Below are 27,091 nucleotides of genomic sequence, written 5' to 3'. Positions count from 1 at the left end.
AGAAATCACATTCCTGACTGTTCATCTTCTATGGAAGGGGCATCTGCCTGGCTGGACTGATGTGAAGTGCAGCATCACAGAGGGGTGCAGGAGGGGCTGTCACCCAAATAAAAAGGAGCCAGTAGACTCCAAAGAATCAGGGTACCTACAGACAAAAACCCTATTCTTTGCTTGTTCACTGGAGTGAACATGCTGCTTCACACCTCATTTCTGAATGGGGACAGCACACCACATGTATTGCATGAAAAGAAACCATCCAAAGCAGTGGCTGAGGCATTTTCTTTATCGGCATAAAGTTGCTTGGCCTTCCCAAACACATCACAAGAGCATGAGAGAAAAAAAAAACAATTAGTAGACTATGGAAATCTGAGATAAATTACTAATTAATAACCCAGATGAGATTACCGCTTAGTATTTCTCCTAATGCAAATCTTTGGCAACTGTAAGGGATAATGCTCATTAAGATATTTCTTCAACGCTCTTCATGCAAAAGAAATGACCCCTGCTCAGGAAAGCTCCCAAGTACATACTTATCTTGAAACACTTTTACTGAAGTCATCATAAGTACATGGCTAAATTAAAGTGTTTACCCAAAAAGGGACAGACTTGAGTACTGTGCTCTGCTTCAAGCACCAGATGTTTTCCAAGACCATTCTCTGGACTCTGGCTATGTGCAGAAATTACCAACCTAGCCGCAGTTGGGTGCCTCAGGGTAGGGGCAGCAAAGACCAAGAAGCTTAAGTAGAATTTTTCTTTAATTATGACAAATAGGTTTCTGCAGTACACTTCATAGCAAACAGTTAAGTAAATGATCCTAGACCAGAAAGCTTTTTTTCTCTTCCTGAAGAAACGGTTTTGGCAGGCCTGAAAGGCATGTAATTTCTCCCGATTCTACTTCCAAATTTCATTACTTCTGCTTCTTCAAAAATACTGTTCTCCCTTCTCAGCAATGGGATCGAAGATCCCTTGCTAACAGAAGCCATCTCTTATCTGCCTCCACTTTCCTCAAGCTAAAGTCTGTACACCTGTCATTTTCCAAGCACACCTGTCCAGTGTGACTGTTTCCACAGCTGATGTCTCTCTGTGTGGTCAGCATCTTTCTAAATGTATTGTGCCCAAACACTCCAAGCATAGACATGGCTTCTAGCCAGAGGGAGAATGGTTCTGCAGCCTCCTTGCTCTGCAGCACAACTCCTTTGCATTCTTAGCCTGAGAGGCCAAAAGATTCTCTTTCAGTCACATCACGGCCAAAGATACATATATCCCAGTACTCTGTCATTCTACCTTGTTTTCTTACTTCCTGTTTCCTTCCAGCACAGCTGCCTCCCATGGTGTCCAAACTGTTCACAGAGGGAGGGGAAAGTAAAGTTTGTTTTGTTTTTATCTTTCAATTAAAAAAAATGTTTAAATAAACACAATATTTTGATAAGTGTCAACTGTTACAAGGAGAACTTCAGTTTTCCCATTTATATCAACAAACATTAAAACATCCTAGCTGTGCCGTTTTTAAATAGTGGGAAACACCCAAACCTTGTTACCAGACTTGCTGTGGATCATCAGCATCAGGGCTTGCCAATTGGCTCTTGGCAAATGCAAACACACAACACAACCTTTGTTACCTCCACTGATCTTACAGGGTATTTTGAAAAGGTCTCCTGCACTGAAGCACTCAAGCTCCCTCAGAGTAATCCTAAGAAGCCGTATCATCTAGAATTTCCTGCACTCTTACTGGGGCAGGCAACATACAAATATCAAGGGCAAAGGCTTCCTAACACTTTTTTAGATTACGGCATGGAAAGACATGTGCCACACACTACAGATGAGGCCAGAGCCTCCTACAGCACATTTTGCTTTTTATCAATGGATAAAATGTAGCCACACTGCCGCATTCCGCATGCCAATCCGGCTTTTCCGGGATGCCTCTTCCAACACACTCCAATAGGATCGGAGGAGCATGCCCAGGAAGGCCCTAGGCAGCATCAGGTTTAGGTGGCTTAAAGCACAACCCGGACAACATAGAGTAAGGCCGGACAACACTGCTTACTTGAGCAGCAGACCAAGCAAAGCCTCCTTCCCCCAGACTGGAGAGCTTTCAGATGCAGTTTGCACTTCACAATCCTCCACCACCACCACCCTCCCCAGAGCTCCCAGGGAAGCCTTCTGCTCCTTTCCCTGCCACCCTCACATTCAGTATGGGGAAAGGCTGCAAAGTCAGCTGTCCCCTGCCTAAGACTATCCAGGCATGCTAACTTGCAGCTTCTCCTTGAATCACAACCTCCCGAGGAGGGTACATCACATCTCCTCCTTGCACTGCTAGTCCTGGGAACACATCCCAGGCCAGCCTCCAGAGGGGACAGTGCCCAGCTGCCTCCCAGAGCAAACCTGACAGCCACACTTAGTCCTCCATGGCCTGAAACAGGAAAGCACAAGGGTGCAGGAGAACAGCAACTCCTCCAGCCTCCCATCCTGGGTGCTAGCTCCACTGCTGCTGCTGCACTGCCCATCTGTTTATGCCCAAGACTTGCCACACTAATCCTGCCACAGCTCTGTGAGTGAGGAGGCTGGAATTTCACAACTGGTGCCCTGCCCTCTACTTATGCCACTTGACTGGCATCCCAGTCAAAGTCTTCAAGAATCCCCACATATGGAAATCAGGTCTCTACTGAGGCTGTGGTGCCAGCCAGGCCTGCCAGGGACTTACTGCCAGATTGGGGTGGCAGGGACATGTCCTGTCAGAGTCAACACTGGGAGCTCTGGGATCAGCTCTGCCATATGCATCTCTGCTGGGCTTCACCTCATGCACTCACACTGGGAATGTGCGTGTGACTCATTTACTGCAGCTCATCAGAAATCCACAGCCCCAGCAGTGTTTTAGGGTCAACACTTGCTCTCCAAGTGACACACACACAGGGATGTGTGTACATGTGACTCCTAAACAATCAAAGAGAGATCCCTTGCTTGGTTTTTGAATGCTTACAGGGATGGGGATTCCACTGTACCTCTGGACATCTTCTTCCAATGCCTGACCACTTTTCAGTGAAGAAGTCCTTCCTAATACCTAACTTAAACTTCCTCTGGTACAACTTAAAGGCATGTCCTTAAGTCCTGTCACTTGTCAGGTGGGAGAAGACACTGTCCCCCACCTGGCTACAACCTTCTTTTAGGTAGGTACATGTGTCCACCCCTTAGCCTCCTTTTCTCCAGGTTAAACATCCCCTCCAGCTCCCTCAGCCACCCTTCATTAGATTTGTGCTCTGGATCCTTCACCAGTTCCACTGCCCTTCTCTCCAGCAGGCTCCAGCAGCTCAACATCCTTGCAGTGAAAAGCCCACCAGGGCTGGGAGGGGTGGGAGACTTCAGATAGCTTCTCAGGGCCAGGTAAACAAAGCTGGAGCTCAGGAAGCATCCCCTCAGCCACACCCACAGCTGCCCCTTGATGGGCACCACCAATGCCCCTGCATGCCTAAGCTGAACTCACAGTTTCCAGGCCCAGGTTTCACTAATCCTGCGCTAACTACAGAAAACTCTTCCCAATATAGCATCAGTTGCCTATTTATAACATGATGTTTACTAACACTAAACACACCCCTGTTGGAAATGGAGGACGAGATGAGTCAAGGGAGAATGAGCAAGGGAACTTTCTTCTGTAGTGGGAAGATGAGGGGATCGTGGGAGGGTTCCTTAGGGATGGGTGCTGCAGCATTGGCTGATCACCTGCAACTCCCTCATCAATGCAAGGAGACTCAAGGGCACACTTATTTTTTCACATCAGACCTTTAAGCTCTGGGAACATTTTCCTGTGAAAGCGTGAGATCAGATCCAGCACAAAGGAGTGTGCCAACATCCCAGTGCAGCCTGCTCCAGGCCTGAGAAGCACCAAGTGCCAGCAGGTGTTGAAACACCAATTTAAAATGAAGGCTCTGAAAACTTCCCGACAGCTCCTGGGACCCTCTTGAAGCAGTTCAATAAAGCACTGCTGGTTGCTACAGTGCTTTGACAGGGCCTCTTAAGGCAATGCCCATTTCCAGGGAAACCACAACCCCTCCAGCCAGTGGGTGAGGAAGCAGCCCCCACTGCTCGCCCTTGCCCAACCTGCCCTGGATGGTCACTGGGCCATTCCACTTGCTCAGTGCCCCTAGGAAGATTTGCAAGGACATCTGACTAGTGACACCAGCCTTCAGCTGAGGGCAGATATGAGCATAACAAGGTTTGCTATGGGTCTCAAAGCAGGGTAGGGGAAGGAAAGGGATTACAACCCAAACTCCCCAAGGCACCATTTCACATCAGGAATACTGTCCAAGAATATGTTCCTGAGCAAGAGAAGGCAAGAAATGAGTGCCTTCTAGGGCTCCTTGAATTTTGCAGACTTTCTCCAGTGCTAAACTACATCCCATCCTGTGTGGCTGGAAACAGATCCCATGTGATGTTACTGAACTGCACACCCATATGGAGGCAGATCAGATTCCTTAAGCCCCTCCAGGTAAAACAATTGGTGCCAGTCCCTGAGTCTTTCTTGAGCCACCACATTTCCATTTTTCCCTCTCGGCTGCATCCAGCCATCTCCTGATGTCAGGCTAATTTTCAGAGTCTCACAATTTCCTCTCCATCTCTGAGAAAGTTATTGCTTTCCTGCCCCTCAAATAGCTAACACCTCTTCCACCTTACCAAATTCATAATGGACCTCCTGGCTCCCTTCCCCAGATTTGTCTTCTATGCCACTGCACTTACCAGCCCCAAATGGGCTGACTAGAAGGCATATTTACATTAAGGGGCTGGATCAATTTCTGAATTTTTAACCCTTCCTAACAGGCAAGGGAAGGTTGGTGTCAGGGGCTTTACCAGAAAGCCTAAGCTGACTTCTGGTGCATGTTCAGCCAAGGCTTGGAGTCCAGAGACATGACTGAAACACAGGGCATTGTCACACATAGGAACTACTGGACAACTGCATAACAAGTTTTGGCTATAAGCCATCTACTCAGCTTACCCTTGTGTACTATCCCTTCAGCATGGCTTAACAGGGGTGCAGGCTTCTGCACTCCATGCGCTGGTGAAGGCATAAGAGATGAAGGCATCAGCAACTTTGCCCATGCCTAGGATGATCCTTTGGTCCCTTCATGCTCCTGGTTCACCCTTGAACCCACTCCTGTGTCCCCACCCTATGCCCACTTCTCACATGTCCATGTAGCAGCTCCTGGCCATCCTCACCCCTGCCCACCTGCTCCACCCAGCACCCATTCCCCCGCCCCCCACACTGACTCACTCCCTGCTGCTCCCAACCATGCATCCAGTCTGCCTCTGACATCCCCATCACGCTGAGACACAGGCTGGGCATGTCTTTAGATAGCAGAAGTGAAGCAGTATGGATCCACAGCACAGGAGAACCTGGCTGCACTCTGCATCCTACCCTGAACAGCTACATGACTACAGGCATGCTGATATGCCCCATGCCTCTGTTCATCAGAATCACAACTCCTCCCAGGGAGATAACATAGCCTATTTCCAGCCACTGAAAAGACAATCCACTTTCCAGATGATACATACTAGCAGCACACAAGTACTTGTTGCTGCTTGCACTCTCTCCTACAGTCAGCTGAAAACCCTGTTGAGTTACCAGGAGTGAAGGGCATGTCTTGAAACGATGGACACCTCTGCTCCCATTGTTAAGGTCCAGGAAAGCAGCAGGGAACTGTCACTGCCCTGCTGTCCCCTATTCTGCCGTGGCTTGTGAATTTACCCCTCTCCTGGATGAGCAACAGCTGCCTTGGAACTAGCCACAGTATTAAAACCAAAGATGTTTTTGGGTAATTTCCCAGCTACTTGACAGAGTAACTGCAAGAGCAAAAGCTTCACACTGCCCCTCTGCCAGCCTGGTCAGCTCCAAGCAGACAGGGAGATGCCCAGGTCGGCAGCAGCACACCTTATGAATTTTTGTCACTGCTAGTTTAATTTTCCATCCAAGGTCAGTGCTTAGGCTCTCCAGGACCAGGTATGCTCCCTGTTCTCCAGGTAGGATGCAGTGGCACCAAGCTGCAAGTTTAACACACACACACACTCAAAAAAAAAAAAAAAAAAAAAAAGGGGAATAAACCATTCCCCATCCCTCTCTAGTCTGAGTCATAGGAGCCCATCCCAGCCCCTGCACAGCCTCTCCTGTCTGCAGGCAGCACCCACCTTTGTTTGGAATAAGGCTACTCTGCTCTGTGTCCCCAGCTGCAGCTCCCCATCCATGGGCTCTTCATTCTACACCTCATGCAGCTATTAAGTGTCTCCTCCTGCTATCTGCCACCTGTCTGCACTGTCACATTTTCTCCTTTATTTCTCTCCTACCTGGAGAGGTAGGGTTCAAGTTGATGTTAGGGCAAGGCCAGTCCCCAGACCTGTGGGGGATGTCAACAGGGACAGCACATATGCCTGGCCATTTTTTTCTTTCCCCCTGGAATTTACACTCACCAAATTAGGAGAGTGGAAACCACATCTTGACTGTTCCCCTGGTATTTGCTTTGGTACCACAGTACAGGAAGGAACGGGAGGTTTTCCTCCCCCAGCACTGCAGGCAGCAACATGTACCAGCAGGTCTTCCTCCTGGACCTTCTTTTGCCTACTCACTTAACAAGCGATGGCACAGCTGTTCACATCCCACCATCTTCAACACACATACTTTAAGAAGTACAGGCAGACAAAAAACCCAACAAAACAACCCAAGAAACAAAATTCTCAACACCAAACCACTGTTCTCCAGCCACATTTGAGTCTCAAACCTTTCTTGATCCTGAAAACCACCTGCCATGAGACTCTTTCAGGCAAAAAGGGTATGAAAATGTACACCTATCTAAGTGGGAAAGCAGAGCAGGAATAACAAGGCTCCTATCCCTGCTGCTGGGATAGGAGAGGGTGTTGGCCCAGAGCTCTTGGGAGTCTCCAGAGCCAGCTCAGTAAAGAGAAGCTGGTAGAAAGTATGGGTTTTGCAATCACAAATATTCATTGCAAGTCAAAGGATCCTCTGAAATGCTGGAGTGGGCTGTGAGGCAATTAGAGGATGATCAGGATGACTGACAGGATGGAGACAACCAGAGGGAAGAAGAGTGGAACAGAGGAAAGAGCAAGTGGGCATCTTTGCCCCAGGCCAGACAGGCTCACCATCCAGCAGTAGTTTTTCAGGACTAGGCTGGGAGTTTCCAGCCCACACACCTATTCAGCCACAATATGCAGCCCTACCTGTACCACTGCTTGGAAGGGCTGGAGTCTACTTTCACCAAACAGGTTTAAAAATTCCTTTTCTTGCTCCAAGAAATGCAGCGCAAACAACACAAGACTGAATATATGTGCTGCTGTTCAAACAGCAAAGCCACCTCTGCTTACACTGTCAATGTATTCTGAAAAGTAGCTCAACAAAACTGTTCACCTCCTCTACTTAGACTGCCCCATCTCTTCCCCAAATTTGCAATCTCCATCTAAAGATTCTATTTGATCTTTCACATCCAGCAACCCCCAGAGATGTCTGCAAGCACAGCTGTGTCAGACACAGAGGCAAAGACCCAAGCAATCAACATGTCTTCACAGGCATAAGTCTGCTGATGGAGGTGCAGTTATACTGGCAAAACTGCTTCTCAGTGTTTTAAGGTGGTGGAATAAAACCAGACTTTAGTGGCAGGAGCATTTTTGCTAAAACAATGTATTTGGCAGAGTAATCAAAACAGGCAGTCCTACACATTAAGCAGGTCAGGAGCTGAACGTGTTTTGGAGGAGACCCCTAACACTCCGAAGAGACATGGCCCAGACCATGCTCAAATACTACCACCATACTATGGCTTTAAACCTTTAACTGGCAAAGGTGTGTCCCTCACTTCCTATCCACCAAAGGAACGCTGAGCTATGGCTCCTACTCCACAAGATTCTCCTGGAGCAACTTTGGCTGTTCCACCCTGTAGCAGTCAACTCCCCAGATGAAAACACAAAGGCTTATTAGCATTATTCCCTAATAGAGCTCTGCCCTCATCAAATGGAACAAAGCTTTAAAGAAAGCAAAATAAAGAAGTGAAATGCTTGGGGTTTTCCCCCCTTTTCGGTTAAAGCACATCAAAGCATTTGCCTTCCCTGACTTGAAACCATAGTCAGGAGCTATCTACTAGCTTTGAAAATCCCTTCCTACCCCAGGCGGTAATAAAATATGAAAATGGAGAGCATGAGATTCCAGGAGCACTATGCAGCAGGGATTTACAAGGGATACATCCTGTCAGGCACACCGGATCATTTTTATTTTTAACAGCATTACAGCGTTAGCAAGTGAAAGGGAAATTGTGGATGTAGCAAGATTTTAGAGAGCCATCTGTTGTGGTATCTCACCCGGTCTCCCTTTCGAGGCTTGTGCACTGGACTAAGGAAGAAACATCACCTCATGGACTGAAAACAGGCATAATGACCCTAAATAAACCAGTAGCTCAAAGTGACAAAGCACTTTATTACAGACTAGCAGGAACCAAAGGCAAGGGTGAGCTTTGGTTTCATTAATCATTTGCACCAGCTATGGTGCTGAGTTTGGAGAGGTATTAGGTTCTGGCTGCTCCAAAGTAGCTGTTTGGCAAAGTAGCTGGGCACCACAGCAGAAGGGATGCTATAAATCAGTCAGAGGCAGATGACAGGATGGGACAAGAAGAGGCAGGGAATAATTCCAGAAGCACAGGCACAGAGAATGGGCATAAGTTTGTCAGGGCATCACCCTACATAAGCTGGGGCCAGGTGAATGCTTTGTTTTACTGGAGCTGTCTCCTCATAACGTAGAAGAGTCTCAACAAAAGACCTTAGATACTAAGGAGCAACAGGCAAGGGGAACAAGAAACCCAGAGAACACAGGTACACTGAAAAAGTAACAGCCAAAGACCTCCACATGTACAAGGCAGAGCTGGCTGCACAGCTCTGAAGGTGACTGCAGTCCCAGCATCTCACCAAACGTTTTTTTGCCACTCTTCATAGCCTGGCATTTCTACTCCATCAAGCTAATGATACATAGTCATGAGATATGTTATGCTTATGCAGGATAACCAAACTTCACCTTCATCTTTTCCTTGATTAGATAAGCAGATTGATCTCCTTATGTTTCTCACCACAAATCTATCTCTTCAGGCCTCGGACTAATACTGTAGCTTTTTTGCGTTCTCCTCAATTTTTCATCAGCCTTTTCTGAGCACCAACACTGGATTTAGACAGGGTATTTTTGTATCAATCTCCCCAGCATCATCTATGGCAGTACAGTCTCATTCTTAGGGCTATTCATTGCTGCCTTTCCAGGTATAAAATGTTTCATACAACGGCCAGGCTTGAAGGGCCCTTAACTGCCATCTGTCAAGATTCTTCACTTGAGGCACAGCCAGTTGCAAGCCATACAGATCTACATACTTTTAGCTAATTTCTTCCAAAATTAACATATATACCCCAACCCTCCATAAGACCCTTCAAAACAGCTTCTATTTATGCTTCACCATCCCAATTGATATTACAGGGAACCATAAAGTCTGAACTCCCTTATTACAGGTAAAGTGACTTCCTGCCCTGTCTTCATCACAACTATAATCTTCTAAAAATGCACATATTCTTAAAGACCACGAAGTTTCCTCCTCCACCTTTTCTTACTCAGGCTACACAGCCCTTCTCAGAGTTCTTCCCATCCTTCCTCCCACACCATATTTCTAAAGACCTTAATTTCTATTGCTTTGCTGGATAGTCTCTCATTTGTGCACATCCTTCTCCAAGAGTTGTATCTCTATCTGAGCCCGGCCCTTCAGCAGGGCTCATCTCTGAGCTCATCTCATTCTTCAGACCTCATCTCTGCTCAGGAGAGCACCAATTGCTTCCTGCACCTTAGGGGCATCACTCCTCACACAGCCTGGCACAAGGCTTTCCTTGTGTTTTTCTGCTCCCCAGAAGAACACTAATCCTCAATCCCCAAATTCTGGCAATACCACTATCTTCTCCTGCCTGCCTAGCTAGGATTTCTCGATCAGATAGAAACTCTTTAGAATACAGCTTTGCCATTAGCTGAGGGTCCACATGTGGCATGTCTCCTATCTCCTATCTCTTCCTCATTTGTTTACAAGGCTTACACTTGGGTCACTGGCACAGGCTGACTTAAGATCTATTACATCCGTCACCCCCATTCAGCTACAAGGCAGGACATCCTCTAAGGCAGGGGTGTTGACCAACTTGATGCACTATGTTCCAGACAAATGGATGATGGTGATTTTTAACTGGCATATTCTCCCACCTCCCTAACAGAATAAGTACTAACTGTTTATTCTACCTTATTAAGACAGGTTGGATGTAGTCTCATTCGTTTCCCCTGTATTTCAAAGGATCAAACCTTGGACTGTTCCTTGGACATCCCTTCACCAGGTGTTTTCTCTGGTGGCTGCTCACCATGCAAAAGTTGCCTTCATCCGGAAGTACTGTCAGGAAAATTTCATAAGGCTTTGCCCATATAACCACTAATTTACTATCTAATTTACCAAAATAGTCTTGTCACCTGTTCTGATTTGTGCTTGAATTTGCTTTTTAAAATTAACTCATCACCCCTTATCTTCTTAGCAAGGTGAAGACAGAGCTCTTAGTGTCACATTTTATTTGTTCCTCTTTTCCCTGCCTGCAAGAGCTAAGTCCTATCCAAGAGCTGCATCAGCTCCTTCTGCCTTAGCTAGGGGTTCTCACCAAGTTTCACATCCACCGCAAACCCAGTTCCTTCCTCTCAGATTTATAATTTTGTGACTAATGCCAACTCAAGCTGCCTTTTCTGTGTTGTGAGTAATAGTGAGTCCTTGGGCAGCAACCACAGCTCAGCAGACACACAACAATAATTCATTTCCAGGTCTACGCCTCAAGCATGGAGTTAGAGCCCAGGAAAACCAAACCACCTACTTGTGTATGCAGACATCCTCAAGATATTAACTTTACCAGCATCACCTGAGAGCCCCCAAAACTCAATGGCTACACATAAAGGGAGTGTAGGCTATAAACAGGAGAGATGAAGGATGAATCCCTTTCAATACCTTCCTTGAGACCCAAAGGCACTACATTTTTGTCTCAAGAGCACAGGTATTCTGAGGCCATCTTCAGAGACCCTCCCCAGTCTGTGTCATTGCCAGGTGCTCTCTGCCCTCCAGCAGAAAACATCAGATGTGACAATTACTTCAAGCAGTAGAAAAGGCCTGAGTTTAAATCTTTAAGAATACCACTCTCCCCCTGACCCATGTCAACAATAAATCAGGAGACAGGTGGACAATTTAAAGGAGCCCATCAGAGCAGTTCTTCCATGCAGGTTTACAAGAGAAAGCATGACACATCCCTACAAGCAACACCACATGGCCACAGAGCCAGAGGTCACATCACTGGTAGCAGCTAGCTGTCTGCACAGTGATCCTCTGCACTAAGCTGGAACAGAGACCTGCACAGAAACCTGAGAGAGCATTGCTTGGGAAGGGGATGTCAAAGCAAGCATCTCCTCTGTACAAAAAATTACAGGGCTGCAGAGTCAATGACTACACCCAGGGAAGGGATATGGGTAGCTCTGGGGGCATAGAGACCTTCCAGGTAGTGAACACAGGAAAGGTCTATAACAGTCACTCTTCCAGACAGAGAAAGGCAGGGAGGTTTTTCAGCTTGCTTGCTGCATGACTGTGGCAGTTCAGAAAAGCAATAGCAGAACACACTGAAAACAGGCAGCATGAATCCTGCCCGTGACTGTTTTCTCCTGTGCTGATGCAATGTCTCCCCTTTCTAATACACAGTTCTTTAAGAAATCCAGCCCTTTCTTTAATGCAACAGCACAAACATCCAACAGAAATGGGAATCTTCAAAACCTTGCTTTAAGGCAGACCTATACTACCCACAGCAAAATTCTCTGGGGAAAAACAGCATGCATAAAAGAAGAGCCCTCTTCTCTTTCCAGCACAATAACCATGTGGGCAGACGCTGCTGCCATCAACAGTTAGACCAAAGCACATCAAGAACAGGAGACTTTGCTCAGATGTAGTGGGCTATACCAGCAGGATGCCTATCTTGCCCATATAAACTCTGTAGCCACTCCAAGAGTTTGGCTTGACAAGAGCATTGGGATATGGGGAAAATGTTTCCATTCCCCAACCTGTCTTTAAGAAAGAATAAAGGAAGGGGGGTGAAAACAGAAGAGGGAGAATGACGGGCAGGTAATTCCAACATGCAAGAGCCATGGGGAGGAGAGAAGCCTTTCCAGGACCTCTCAGCAATCATGTGCAAGGAACAGGTAGCATGCAAACATAACCTTGTAAAAAGGGCAGTGAGCACTGTGCAGAGAAACATAGAGGAAAGGGTTCTGCATCTCTCATAGCAAGCCAGCCTCAGGCTTCCTTCCTAATCTGTATTTGGAGCAGAGGGCAGACACCCAGCTCCGTACTGGAAAGACATGAAGTGAGAAGGGAGTGCCAACCACAGACCTGCAGGCTCAGAGAAAAGCCATTTTATACCACAAGCCTTTGCTCTACAAGCTTGGCAGCGACTTCACAAATCTCACCCTCTCTATCGCAGAATGCATTCATACATATGCAACTTTTTCTCAATCCTTGATTTTTATTTTTCTCCTTTTAACCAACTTTCTAGGCAATGCATTAGGCCTGCCCCCCAATTCACTACACTGGACAAGCCAGAATGCTTCTGACAGATGAAGGCTGCAGGCAGAGAGGTACCTCCTGAGAAGGCCATCTCAAGGCAGGTCCTGCAGACATCCATTTGCCCTATGGACAGGAAGGTGAGGAGCCTTCCCAGCAAGAGGCTGAGCTGTACAGAGCACAGGAAAGAGTACGAGGACTGCAGTTCCAGGCAGTGGGCACTGCCACAATGAACACAGAGCTACCTTCAGACAGGCTAGCTGACCCACAGTGCGGTCCTTTGCAGCTAGAGCATCAGGACCAGTAACACACTTGCTAAGATCAAAGTGGCAGAGGGACACAGGGACCCCCACCTTTCTCCCTTCCTGGAAACCTGCATTTGAGTTTCCAGCTCAGCCTGCAAATAAGCTTGAAGCTCCCCAGGTTCATTTCCAGAGCCAGGAGGAAGAACAGACAGCTGTATTGAGATCAGACATAGCCAAACCTTCCTCTGACTCATTCAGTATCCCAGAGACCACAGCCCATTCAAGGCTCTGCCGTTCCCTGTCCCCCCTCCCCAGCACCTCCTGAGCCATCAGGAAAGAACTGAGACCCTGCAGAGCCAGTTCAGGCAGTAGGAAATCTGCCCCCTTGCTTTGAGGCTCCAAGCAGGGCCTCTGCCTCCTTGTGTTGAGAGGCAGTGTGGAGAACAGCCATCATGCTGGCACACTGGCCATTTGCTGCAGGAGCTGCCGGATGATGGGAGGGGGAGTTTGTGTGCATCTGCAGGGCTCGACACTGGGGTACACAGCAAGCTCTCAGTGGCAGGAGGAGGCAGGGAAGGAGCAGCCTAAGGGACTGTCACCAAGAATTGCTTGGCTCCCACCTTCTAGAAAGCAGTTACTTAGATTAAAAAAGCCTTTATGGCCCTGTCATTCAAGGACAGGGAGACAAACCCCATTTTCCAAATATTCCCATCATCTTGTCTCATCTGTGCACCACAAAAAGCCCTGGGGAAGATCCGGGCCCAGCCTCCAACAAGCCTTATCATCCTTGCCCATCCCTACCCACGGCAGAGCTCTCAGATGCTTTGATATGCAAATCAGCCACAGGATCCATAACCAGCGCTGTCTGCAATTAGCAGCGCACACGGAGTATCCTACACGCAGGGCCTCCTCCCTCCCCAAGCAACACACAGCTGCGCAGGCTTCACGTCAGACGACACAGGTCCCAACTGCCTTCGGTGGGAGCGGGAGGTGCTGCCTGCAGTCCTTGGATTTTTCAGCACTCAGCCTCACCCTGCCCACCGGGATGAAGATGGGTTGCTTACACAAAGGATGCAGGCTGGGGCTACACCTCGGTGCGGATGGGCGGGTGGTAGAAGAGCTGCCGGCAGGATGCTGTGGGGCTCCCAGAGACTCACCCAAAGTGTAATTAGCGACAGACAAAAAACAGGGCCTGGGCACTGCCGGCTCTCAGGCTTTTATTGCAAACCTCAGGCTAGCTGGGATTTTCTGGAAGTTCTAGTTCACAGAACGAAGAGATTTCCTGAAGAATTTTTTTCCATGTAAACAATATAAAAACCCCTCCAAGCAAGTTCCTAGCCCACTCTATTACTGCAGAAAGCTGAAAAATATAACCAGGGATATTTGAAGCCTAGAAAGAAAAAAAAAAAAAAATTAAACCCCCCACACAAACCAGAAGCAAAGCACACTCAAGATTTTTCTTTTCTTGGCTCAACTCATGGCTTCAGAACAATTCAGGATAGTTTCACTGCGCTCCGGTCAAAGGGCAAGAAAATGTAGCATTGCAAAGCCTCGTGGCAATGCCTTCTTGACATGAAAACTGACACCCTCAGAAAATACAGTAGCTTCAGTTCCTTCCAAGGTTACCAAAGACAGGAACAGACAAAAATAGAGCAAACTTAGTGCAACAAAACATACTTATGAGTCAAACCAGAGCCTCTTCCCAACCCCCTGAAAGGCATCTTTTTTCATGTTTATATTGCTCTTATGGCATCCAGGTGAAGACTGCAAAATGGACTTCTCTCCCCATAAAGATAGCGTATTCCTACTACTAAAAGGCTCAAGATGGAAAGGCCTTCCTCGGTAGATACCAGCTAATTGCAGTCATTAGAAGTAATGCTTTGCTATTTCTGGTTGAATGGAGTCCTCCTGGAGTCTGTTAGGAGCTGAGTGGTTGGCTCTACGCTCTCTCAGAAGCATTAAGAGTAATAAAATCCATTAGGGACTCTACAGTGTGGTTGTTTGCAGAGGAGGGGTACTGGTCCCTTGTCATGCACTTGCAAAGGCTCTGTCCCACACTCAGGTGGGGCATCGGCAGCACCACCCAAAAGGCACCTGAGCCATGTAACCCTTCGGGAGCTTTGTGACCGCTGCTAATCGGCTGCCCCTGCCCCACAGCCCATGGTCTTCCGCCGTGTGCTTCCTCCAGAGAATGACACTTTCACAGTAACAGACAAATACAGGAGAAAAGGGACTCCTCTAGGAGTATGCCCAACTAAATTAGTCACCCTGAGCACACACTGATAGGTTTTTTTGTTTCTAACTTCTACTATCGAGAGGAGCAATGGAGGGAGGTGCCCAGAATCTCAAATTGCCATAACACCTGCTCTCCATCCAGCTGAGAGCTACCAAACCTGCTGAGAACACCGGGCTGGCTGCAGCCACATTGCAGATTTTTTGGAGTGATGCTCCCTCCAGCAGGTAGCTACATAAAGAGTGCACTCTACGGCAGGAAGAAAAAATAGGGTTTGCTGATATGGAGAGGCTGGCGACTGAGACAAGAGCAAAAAGGGGTCTGCTTGGCTATCTGGCCACGGACATGAGCCACATCCGACAGCCCTCTGTCAAGTAATTCAGAGGAGAAGAAGCAGGGCAATATCAGAAACCTGCTCCCTACTCCCACCACCCTTGGAACATCCCTCCTGCTTCCCTGCTGCTCTTCTTTACAGAGGTGCCCGCAGGAGCGGCGGGGGGGCAGGCAGCTCTCCGAATCCTAACACGCACAAAAGCGCCGACCGCAGAAGAGAGGAGCGACCGCGGGCAGGGGTCCGGCGACCCCCGAGGTGCACAAACCCCGCTACCCAACAGCAGCCGAGGCGAGAGACGGCAAGGGACCCCTCCGGGGGACAGAAGGAAACCGCGGGCGGCCCAAGCCGCTCCCCGGGCGCCGCGCGGGGCGCGCCCCCAGCCCCGCTCCGCCCCAAGATGGCAGCGGCGCCCCCGGCCCCGGCCGACCCCACCGCGGGCTCGGCGCAACGGCCGCGTGCCCGGCCCGGCCTCAGCAGCCACCACGGACCCCCCACCCCCACCGGCAAAAACCCTCCGGGCCTAGAGGAGTCGCGGCCGCCGAACCCCACAGTACCCCGCCGTGCCCCAGCTCCCGCCGCTTACCGGCAGCTCCTTACCCCGTGTCAAGCGCGGACGGGCTCGGGCCGGGCCGGGCCAAGCGCTGCGGTACCGCGCTGCTCTCCGCCGCCCTCAGCAGCGAACGGCGACCGCTGGGCTCGACTGAGTCCGGCTCGGTTCGGCTGATCTCGGCAAGGGGCGGGGCCCCGGCGGTGGGCGGGGCGCGCAGCCGCCGGGTCTGCACTGGCCGTGGGGCGGGGCCGCAGATCCGCGCGTGCGCACGGGTGCAACGCTGGGCGGTAGGGCGCGCGCGATCCACGCGGAGGTGCGCGGTGGGGCCTGGGGAGGGACAGGGATGGGGACAGGGCGTTGGGAATGCAGCGTAGCGTAGGTAGGGGGGTACCCGGCACCCGGCCTTGCCCCGCCGCCGAGCTAGCCTGCTCGCTGCGTGCTGGCCTTTTCCCGGAGCCGGGCGCTCACACGGCCCTGTGGTCGAGTGACTCGGGGCGCGGACAGTCCCTCTCAGCTCTCGGGCGCTGGCGCTGTGCTGCGGCCGTGCTCGCCTGTGGGCCCCGGGGCTGGCCGGGCCCTCCCTGCCCCAGGGTCCCGGCCCTGCCGCCCGTGCCTTGTAGGGAGCTGCTTGCAGGAGCCCCTGGTGCTCTGTGCACGGGACGAGGAACGTGTCAGCCCTGAGCATGAGCTGCTGCTCTAGAGGGACGGAGAAACGCTGTCCGGGAAGATGGGAGGCGCGAGTTTGAGCGGCTCGCAGCGCGGCAGGGAGTGGTGATACGGCGCGGAAGCAGCTGGGAGCTGGAGCTTTTGTGTCGCTTGCACACTGTGCTCCCGCTGGACTGCAGTCCGGGCCTCCGCAGTGTGTCCTGGGAAGGAGGGAAAACGCTCTTCTGGAGTTCCTGCATGTTCAGAGAGTTAATTTGCTCAAAATTCGTGTGGGGCTGCGATGCTGGATTTAGGCTGTTTTGGGTATGAGTAGTCATGGCGCAAAGTTAGACTGAAATTCCTGTGTCCTGACAAATGTGGCATTTACTCGTGTGTGTCATGGGGACTCGGGAAGTGTGGGTGCTAGTCTGAGCTTTCCTGGTTATTCTCCAGAAAACTCTTTTGGGGGTTCAATGAGTAAGGGGATGCAGCTAGGGGAGAAGACAGTATGACATACTTCTTAAAAGCATGAATAGTTTAGTCTTCGTAGTAAAAACAGGTGGGCTAGCCAGCCTTTTTAACAGCAGGACACAGATGCTCATCTGAGCTCTGTTGGCTTGTCTGGTTCCAGTGCTCTCCATGCTTGCCTGAGAGGGTCTTGTTTGCAAGGAGAGAGACTGAGTTAAAGGAAGTTTCTGAGCAAGAAATGAGGCTTATGCCACCAAAGCTGCAGGTAGCTCTGTACTGCCTTGCAATGCAAGCATGCCTTTGTCTCCAAATCGTGTTTCTCTTAAGCCTGAGTTCTGATAGCATTAGGCATCCTTTTCTGGTACAGCTTTATCAGGAAGACCTAGAGCCTAAACTACAGTTTTTTATTCTGTGAGCAACTAGCCTAGATCAGTTCTTCCTGAGTTTTTCCCGGTCCAGACAACACACCTCTTCCGTTTTGTTTGTGTTCTTGCTACAGCTCCCCCCAGTGTGGTTCCTGCTTTGTGGGTTGTGATTGCATCTTACTGGTTGGGGCCTGGCCACCCAGGTCGCTGCTGGGATCCAAATCTGGTCTTGTGGTTTTCCACCACTGTCCTGCTCTTGAGACCTCAATACTTCTAAAACCAGTAAAGAGATGTTTGATAGGTGATAGCAGTGTAAAATTTTGATAGTGTGGGCAATTCTCTGAATTCACATGTAATTCCCAAAAGGCAGAGATGGGTAGGGACCTTTCTTGGCTTCACCTCAAACCCCAAAGGCCCACCAGAGAGAACTTCTGGGCCTAATCCAGTAGCTGTACTGCTCATTTCCTTTGACTTCACACAGATAGTTGTCCTCTCTCTGACTTAGTTTTCTGCTGGTGCACTGGGAATAACCCCTCCCTATTTTAGTACAGTGCTGTGAATATGAATATATAGGATGATTTTAGGTGTTTGGATAATAGAACAATAAATACCACAAGTACTTCACAGTTGTGACTTCTGGATACTTAAAAAGTCAGAAGTAAGTTTTATTTTAAAGGTATGCAAAAGAGCTCTTTTGTTACCTGCCATTCCTGATCATGGTCTGGAAAATGAGGTTAGTATATTTTGCTTCAAAATTTTTAACAGATGTACCTGTAATGAGTTTCTGTTGGTAACTTGGGTCAGTAAATATCCTGTTTAATAGCTAATCCTGTTCATAAACAGATTTTAAAAAGATTGAATTCCTCTTAGTGGATCCTGGCCTTTTTGTCTGTCATTAATGTAAAGCAAATTATATATTGGCAATGAATATCTTGTGTATTTTTAACACGCACGGCCCTTAATCACATTGTTTCCTTTATGAGGAGAGCTGTGAATGGATTGAGTCCCGTAGTTCACAGTTGGCTCCTGCAGCTCACTGTGGCAGACTGTCTATAAATAGACCTGCAGTAGCAGAGTAGGGGTTTAGGCATTTGTGTTGCATGTACTGTCTTGGGTTTATTTCCTGTGTTTAAGTGATAGATGACAGAGGCAGTTCAAATCTTTATGGTGCCTGGAGCATGTCTGTTTTGATCTTTTAACAGAATAAAGGTGATGTTGGTCCCCACTGTTTGACTGTGCAGATCAGGTCACTGTTATAAAAGTGAAGAATATTTTTACCTGGTTTCTTTGGCTTTGACAGCAGGTTTTGGGTGGCTGGCCTCAGCGTTTGCTTTGCACTGTCCATTGGTTTTCCATGGGGCCTGTGTGGATGAGTTGCCAACAGAAAGAAGGAAAAGGAATAGCTGAATGATTATGGAATTACAGATCTTGGGAATATAGGGAAGAGGGGTAAATTCCGAAACTTGTTATTAAAAAGGAAAGTAGTATTGGATTGCCAGTTAACAGAACTCTCTAAAATTACATTTACTCTAGGATGCAGACAAGGTAAGAATGGTGTCTTGACTGTTTTTTACGGTATCCACCACTGATAAGAACTTGGTCAGAGCTGTTGGACTGTTTCCTGTCGTGTTCAGATGCAGACCTTTTCAGTGCTCCCATGGTGTATTAGTAGAGCAGATTCATGCAGACCCTTGTTGTGAAGCACACTGATGTTTTTGCTGAAATGACAAGAGATCCTTGTCCAAATCTCCCAGCGTTTCTTTGGAGGTACTGTCACCACGTAAGTCTGGGTTGACAGTGGAAGAAGTCCCAGTCTTGTGTTGTGCCACCTTCTGTTGCAGCAGTGTTCATGTGCCTTCAGGTTGAGCTGGATCAAGAAACTGAGCTAGCTGAAAGCTGTTACTGATTTACATAAGTGCTAAAGCCTGCATAAGGAAGGTGATGGAAATGTGTGTTGGGGGGGCACAGGGCTTCTTTTTGTGCTGTGTGCCTTGACATTCATTCAAAGTGAGTGTGCAGTCCTGTCTTCCTTGTCTGGCATATGTCATTGTTCTGTACCCGTTCCCTGATGTGGTCTACTCATGTGTTTGCATGCATTTGATGAAAACACTGTACAAGTATTTTTTGTATTTTCCAATTTTATTAGCTGGGATGCAACTTCCCAGAATTTTTCCATTTAAAAGCCACTCAAGATTGCAGTAAATACTGCAAGTAAAGTTAGTTCATTAATATCAAGGAAAACCACTGAAGGTGATAGGTAGAGAACTTGAAAATGGTGCAGTGGGTAAATAACTTCCAGATGTTTATAACTGGTGAAGAGTTTCTTTGTTGAGCACTGTTGGAATTTTATGTCGGTATTTTGCATTGACTGGGGTAAGGCAGAAGGGCCCTTGAGAAGAATATTTGCAGTAGGAAGTTATTACATGCTCAAAAGTAATTCAATGAAGTAGAAATAGGGTCATTTTAGTGAATATTTGATTAACAAATTCCTTGCCCTTTTCGGAATGTTACTTTGAGCTCTTGTCTGAGGTCTGTGATAACTTAAAACAGGTATATGGAGAGTGGAAAAGTGTCTCTGTGACTGTGATTTTCATGAGAAAGAGCCTCTACTAGAAATGAGGGGCTGCAGGATAGAAACAGTAAGAGATTCCTCTGCATGGTTCCTTATTGCTGCTTTGGCGCAGCTCTGAGTGGTCAATGTTATATCAATAGTTGCCTTTGTGTTAGGCCTCTCATTTTAGGATATTGTCTGTTTAAATAGTGCTCTTGCCTAGCATGAAAAACTTGTAAATTAATCCTGCTTGAGCAGGAGATTGGACTAGATGACCTCCAGAAGTCCCTTCAAAGATAAATCCTTGTTCAGGAGTGTATTAGTGACTAAGTACTTAGCAAGTGGTTGTGTTTTGCCTGTCCAGGGTATTTTGGAGTGCTCTCCTGCCTGTTTCAGTTGGGCAGTACTGATGGTGTTCTTCTGGGAATTCCTACAGGTTTTCATGTACTTGAAGGTTATGGGGTTACTCTTCCCATACACCTATGAGCACTCAAACCTGGTGACCTGGGGGGAGCCACCTTCAGAAGCAAACTTGGATCATGTGCATTCCCTGTGCCTAAGTGCAGCTTCCTCTGAGCCTTTTTAAGGCCCACTGGTGTGAGGTAACCTGTGCTGTGGAGGAGAAAAGTGCTGAGGGCACTGGTGATGATGGCTGTCATTGATTTATAGCAGCTCTTCAATTTTGGCACCAACTCGGAGTGTTCATGTGGCAGAGTGAATGGCTTCTGTGCCCTTCAGAGTTCAGTTGTTTAGTAATTAGCAACTCCCCAGGGGGAAACTGAGGGCAGGAGAGATGAAGTTCAGAACCACAGGGGGATCCAACTTGAACTGTCCGGTTGAGGGACACCCGGAGACAGAACCAGACTATTATCTGTTCCTTTCTAGAAAGGAAACTGGCACATTACAATAGCTGAAGTTGTGATTCATTCGTTGTGAACACACTTGCACCCTTGAATGCTGTTCTTCATGCCATAGATGCATTCTTCTTTTCCTTCCACCCTGAACCCTCCTGCTAATGGGAGGCATCCCCCCTGTTTACTCAGTTGCTAACAGGATGCTTCATACCAAATAATCAATCATGCAAAATTTCTTAGCTTGTGACACATCTTAATGTGCTGAGGAATAATTCTTAGCTAAGAAGGGGATATTGAGTCATCTGGAAAAATAAACAGTCCTTGGACACTTAATGCTGTTGATGCTTCCACTGGTAGTTTTGTAACTTCAAACCTTCACTGCTGCCACGGGGTAGAAATAAACAATGACTTCTCCCAGGAGTGATGAGTGAGTTCAGAGTGTGGGCAGCACTTCAGCACATTTTAGATGTGTTTTAAGCGCATCTGGCTATGCTGGTCTTTGACACTGCTGTCCCTTTGACAGCAGGCAGAGCCTGCACCTGTGCCTGCCTTGTCATGAGCCTGCAGACCTCTCCTATTAGTCTTATATAGCAGTGAGGATGAGCAGACACACCTTCTCCCACCACCAGGGCTACCGTGCCTACTAGGAAATACAGATGGGGTGATAGTGGTGTCTGAACTCCACAAGAAGTGTCCCTGAAAAACAACAGAGAGGCCAACTTGCTGCTTGCTTGTTTGGGTTTTGTAGAGGGATGCAAAGGTTCGTTGTGATTCTGGAGGAAGTAGGAGCGTTATTACCCACCAAGTTTGAATTTCACTTGGGGAAACAGCACACTCACAGGCAGACAGTGGGCTTAAAACAAGTCAGCATAGTTGAACTTGCTTAGAAATCTGAGCAGCAACAAGGCCAGGTATTAGACTTTGATTGCCAGCAGCACTGTAAATGCAACAACGTCTTGCTGTCATTAGGATCACACAGCTAGGTAAGGAGATGTGGCATAAACACAGCCTTTTTGGAGTCTCATTTCAGAGAGGAAACAGTGCAGGCAAGTCCTTGACTCAATTGATAATCATCTACCCAGAGAAGAGTGTTTTGGGTTTTTTTTCTTAGTAAATAAATATAAACTTTGGTTATTAATGTTCTCTTCCAAACCTGCCTGTATGACAGAGTTGGTTTTCCACCTGTACTTTGGTAAGGTAGCACCACTCAAAACTGCTGCAGTCCACGTGTCCTGTGCTTCTCATTGTGCTCTCAGGTAACACTTGCTGTGTAGAACAACTGAAAACCCTAAAACTTATACATGTCCCCAAGTAAGCAAACACATTGGAGTAAAAAAAAAAGTTATAGGGAGTGAAGATTTAGGCTGTAATTCAACTTGGTTGTAATAAGAGTCTGTTTGGAAGCCTCTGTGGGTATTTTTTTTCTCCCTAGAGAAGTTAACTCTGCTTTGTTTTTAAAATAAAAGTTTAAAAAAATGCCATTACAATGTATTACTATAATTTGGCCCAAAGCTCATCAGAACTGTCAGAGAGAGAGATGAGGTCAATGGATTTTTAGTGTTTGCTTTAGAAAGGGGAGAAGCAGAGCACATGTTGGTTACACTGCCAAGGTCACAGCAAGCAGTGTCACATGGTAGTAGTTGCAGTCAGGTGGAAAGTCTTAGCTGTACCTGAGCTGTCCAGAAAGAGAACTGACTCTAGGTCTGTGTTTTTTCCTCCCTTCACTTGGATCTGCCGGCATAACCACCTGGGTCATCACTCCCTAATGATGTTTGGGAAAGTGATCTGGCTTCAGATATGCCTTTGAGACTGTGCCTGCAATGTGGAGCCATCAGTGTGACAGAATGAGGTTAGGGAACCGCCATAGACGTGGGCACGGAAGAGGGTGTGGTTCTCAGTCGGAGGTCACCCTCGTAACCCAGCTCTGCTGCAGTCGGGGTGGTGTGCAGTGTACAGCAGCACTGAGCAAGTACTGTAAAGGTACAGGGAACGCTTTTCTCTGGGCAGCCTGAACAGACTGGCAGCAGTGTAACTGAGGTCTCTAAACTGGCTGCTTAACACCTTTTTATGCTAAGAGAGAGAATGCCCTCACCAATGCAGCTCTGACTTGTTTCTTGTCTGGCAAATTGTTTCCTGAATCTGTGATGCCAGTCTGTAGGTTATTTGGCCTTTTGCTTGGTTTTGTAGGTAACCTTGGTAACTTTTACAAGTAACCGTGATGGCTTTTACTGGGCACTGCAGCCTCTAAACCAGTTCACATCTGAAATTCTCAAACCTGCTTCTTGTTACGTGATTCACAGTACACGCAGAAGACTCTTACCTCTGTGTGTAGGAAACTGCAATGCAGTGATACTGAATCCAGCTTTGTAGTATATATGTCTGAAATACATTGTTTCCTGAATTCAGGCAGGGGTTGTAGATCTGCTTTGTAGTGTGCTGTAGGTGCTGCTACCACTGTGTGTCCTGTGGATTGCAGCATCTAAATAGCTGCTCAGGCCCTAATGTGTGATTCATGTAAAGAAAAGAAAACAAACCAAATTCTGTCTTATTTTCCAGAGTTCATAATTCTTTTGTTTCTTATGCAGCATTGGCTACCAAATGGCTCTCTTGAATAGACGATTTGGTTTATCTTTAACCCATGTAAGCAGTGCTGTGATCCAACGACAGTTCAGGTAACTTTCAAATTTTGCTTTTGTTTTCTTCAGAATGTTTCGTGGTTGAAAGAGATGCTGTTAAATAGATCAAGAATAAGATACAGCATTTGTAATTCCAAAGGATAATATAATAAAAGAAAAATCTCACAATTGTCCTTTAACAGGTTGAAAAGTGAGCCCAGACACTCCACTTGCGGGTTCCTGACAGTCTAAACTCTGCATTTTCATACGTGTGTAAGGAGGCTTTTAGGCCTTTGACAGCAATACCATGGGCCTGCAAGTCAAAGTTGAAAGTGTCTGTGTTTCTCATGCAAGTGGAAAAAAATCCAACAATGAGCCCCTGCTTTATCATTTAAGTTATTTAGAATAAAAATAATCTGAAAATACTTTCTCACACTTCAACAGTGTTTATTTTGTTATTTTTCTTTTGTTTCTTTTTCCAGGCTCTAGGCACTTAAAGTTTTAAATTTATGGACTTCATATTTTACAATGACTTGTGCAAAACGTAATCCCACACTACACTCTGCCAATTTATAACTCTTGGAAGGGTCAGGGCTTCAGTTTAAAGGATGAGGACAGTCGTTCCCAGGTCTGGAGGGGGAATTAATACAATGCTCAGGGCTGGTTAAGGAGATGTGGCATAAACACAACCACAGGTGATAGTCCTGGGAGCTATCTCAAGGAGGTATCCAGGTCTTCCTGGCTTTCTCTGTAAGTGAGCTGCATGAGAGCATTGGCCAGTATACATTTAAAGTATATGTAAGTGACAATGACAGGGAGGTGAAGTCCAGTCCATAGAGGTGAACAGGACTTCAAAAAACTTAATGGGAAGATCTTCGTAAGGGTATTCCTCCAAGACTGTTGCAGAAATGAAGAAAAAAGGGAAAGGAAAAGTTCTCCCAGTGCAATTATTCTTGTCTAGTGGTTCCTGGTCAGTTACATTTATATCTGTTTGCTGCTGCTATGTTGTACACTAGGTGCCACAGAGTTTTTCCCTGCTTCTTCCTGTGACAACACTTCTCTTTTTTCAGCCTCCTCCCTTCTGCTTTCCCTGTTGTGCAGCCACAGATGGTGGGCAGAGGAGAGAGAGTGTAGTGTACCACAGTCCCTGCCAGGGGATGGGATGGGATGGGATGGGATGGGATGGGATGGGATGGGATGGGATGGGATGGGATGGGATGGGATGGGATGGGATGGGATGGGATGGGATGGGATGGGATAGGATGGGATGGGATGGCTGCTCGCAGAAGTTAGTGACTTCTGAGAGAGGAAAGCTCAAGTAAGCCTTGAGAAAGCCATGGGAAACAGATCTTGAAAGGCAGTGCTTGACCTTTGGAGCAGTTGGACTAATGCAGACTGACTCCACTGGCCTTCTTCACCCTGTGTAAAAATACCTGCTTCAACTGATGTCCATTCACACCACGTTTGGTGTACATAGTCATCATTTAGGTAGCTTTGCAAATAGAGACCCTTCCTCTTCAAGAAGGGATGATGGTCCCTATTGACTTCTTACACTTCTGCTCTAAAATCCAGACGAATGGTTAGGTTGCTTTGATATGCTGTCACTGAGTAGTTCAGCTGGCAGCAGGTTGCCATTCCTGCAGCTCTGGCCAGCATGTTTCCAGTTCCTCACTGCAAAGCAGTTGTTTAGCAGCAGAGAGATCTTCCTGCTTTTCCAATGGTCTGTGTTTGGGTGTCCTTTGAAGAGAATAATGGTTTCTGTAAAGGGAGTATGTTCCTGATGTTCCGAAGCATATTTGGAGTCAGACATAACAGCTTAGTATTGTGCAGGTTATTTATGTTGTTTCCTACTCCCACAAAACAAGCATACAGAAGAGACTGTGTCGCTCTGGATTCCTTCCACATAGGGAAGGTGGTGATCTCTTAGATTGTAACCAGTTTAGCACAGCTGTAGCTGGACCTCAGAGGTGTTACTGAGAGCGAAACAAGCTGTGAGACTCACAGACTTCACTGAAAGGAAGGTTGGTCATAAAAGTCCTTAGTGCTGGAGACTATGTGCAAGATCGGAAGAGCCCGACTTGAGTCTTAGCTTCCTGCAGGCAGTTTGAAACAGAAGTGAGCACATTTTTTTTTTTGCTCGTAGATTGAAGCTGGATCATCAGCAGTTGCTAAAAAGCGCATGATATGCAAGCCACTCTTCATGCAATCTTTAGTTGTGTTTTGGAGTAGAAAGGTCATTTTATATTTGACATTTAGTAAACAGTGCAAAGCCCAGAGTAGCATCTGGCTTTCAAAGAGCACACTGAATGCAGTCAGTGTGTCACCCATATGGTATATATTTTTTGCTGGTGCTTTCTGAGTGGCTTGTGTAATGACAAGATTCTGTGCTGGGTTTGCCTTTGCTCCCCAAGGATTATTGATGAGATCTGTCTCTCTCTCCTGTCTTTTGGTAGCATCACTGGAGCATGCCAAGCAATACAAAAACTAACCCGCGTGCGAGTGGTGGACAACAGCACCTTGGGGAACACGCCGTACCACCGTCCACCAAAATGTATCCATGTATATAACAAGACTGGAGTTGGCAAAGTCGGAGACAAGATCCTTCTGGCTATCAAAGGAGAAAAGAAGAAGGCTTTAATTGTAGGGCACAAGATGCCTGGCCCCACCATGACACCTAGATTTGATTCCAACAATGTGGTACTCATAGAAGATAATGGAAATCCAATAGGGACTAGAATAAAAACACCAATACCGTATACACTGCGAAGAAGAGAAGGCGAGTTCTCCAAAGTATTGGCCATTGCCCGCAACTTTGTATGAATGCTAAGAGAGGCCTTCAGCAATCCTTTCATACAGTATCTGTTCCTTGGTCCTTTTCCAGGAAAAAGCTGATGTTCATCAAGAATCTCTCCTCCCTTTTAATTTCAAGCAACTGATTTAAATATTGAAATAGTTTCTTTTTTTTCAAAAGAAGGTTAATTTATTTCACAGAATATCTGCAGTATGTTTGGGAAATGGTCCTTCACCCTTATTCCTCCTGTGGTGTTAATCTGGTCTGTCATCATTAAAATGAGAACATGAAAATCTTAGTCCTGTATTGCTTATGCTCTCTTTCCTCCTATTTCTGCCTTTCCCAGTTCCCCAGGATCAAGACTCGATCCCTGGCTCGGTGATACTGGGGGTCTACAAAATGGATTCACAACTAATAGAGTAGGAGAGATAAATGATGAATTATGGATGCTTTGGACACATTCAATAACAAGACTAGTTTCTGTCTTTGCCTAAGAGAAGTATTTAGGAACAATTAGAATCAGGAGGGCATGGTGGCCTGCACCATCAGGTGGTGTCTGCTTGAACAGGGCATACCAGAGACTGGGAAGCAGAAGTAGGAAGGGGAGCTGAAGTGGGAGCCAAAGGGTGAGTTGAGATGTAGCCTGTGCTCTCCACCTGACCAACCCCTGAAAAATGTGTTCTCAGATTAATGCAGGGGCTGGGTTCACATTTAAGGGTCCACAGAAAGAAGCATCCTTTTGGACTCCTTCTCGGGACCATTGTTGGACATCTTTGGTGGGCTATTGGTAAGGTTGGCTGTTGTCCAGTTC

The 27,091-nt window shown here is 47.2% G+C and overlaps 2 protein-coding genes across 6 annotated transcripts in view; one reads left to right on the top strand and one right to left on the bottom strand.

Annotated features, from left to right (window-relative positions):
* The window catches only part of TMEM63B (transmembrane protein 63B), a 46,191-nt gene extending 30,110 nt beyond the window's left edge, over positions 1-16,081 (bottom strand). For 3 of the 4 annotated variants that reach the window (XM_062490300.1, XM_062490302.1, XM_062490303.1), the window contains exon 1: positions 16,025-16,081. The gene's annotated coding sequence lies outside the window, so the exon portion shown is untranslated. The remainder of the gene's footprint in view (positions 1-16,024) is intronic. The other variant, XM_062490301.1, reaches the window with a different exon arrangement.
* Positions 16,082-16,269: 188 nt separating this feature from the next.
* On the top strand, positions 16,270-26,560 carry MRPL14 (mitochondrial ribosomal protein L14). 2 transcript variants are annotated; one of them, XM_062489217.1, is made up of 3 exons: positions 16,270-16,304; positions 23,460-23,546; positions 25,943-26,560. In XM_062489217.1, the coding sequence occupies exons 2-3, from the start codon at positions 23,473-23,475 to the stop codon at positions 26,307-26,309; spliced, it is 441 nt and encodes a 146-aa protein (XP_062345201.1). In that variant the 5' UTR covers positions 16,270-16,304; positions 23,460-23,472; the 3' UTR covers positions 26,310-26,560. The 2 variants fall into 2 exon arrangements, with proteins under 2 accessions (XP_062345201.1, XP_062345200.1); XM_062489216.1 differs by lacking the exon at positions 16,270-16,304 and adding an exon at positions 22,582-22,723.
* Positions 26,561-27,091: the final 531 nt, after the last annotated feature.

Source organism: Cinclus cinclus, chromosome 3, assembly GCF_963662255.1.
Source record: "Cinclus cinclus chromosome 3, bCinCin1.1, whole genome shotgun sequence".
Lineage (NCBI taxonomy): Eukaryota > Metazoa > Chordata > Aves > Passeriformes > Cinclidae > Cinclus > Cinclus cinclus.
This window is presented reverse-complemented; position numbering and strand designations above follow the sequence as displayed.

What these genes read in the sequence shown, in the direction of transcription:
- MRPL14 (XM_062489216.1), top strand. Translation starts at nt 22,695, where the DNA reads ATGTGGAGCCATCAGTGTGACAGAATGAG. An exon ending in CATCAGTGTGACAGAATGAG is followed by an intron (nt 22,724 to 23,459) that starts GTTAGGGAACCG and finishes TTTCTTATGCAG; the next exon opens with CATTGGCTACCAAATGGCTC. An exon ending in GTGATCCAACGACAGTTCAG is followed by an intron (nt 23,547 to 25,942) that starts GTAACTTTCAAA and finishes GTCTTTTGGTAG; the next exon opens with CATCACTGGAGCATGCCAAG.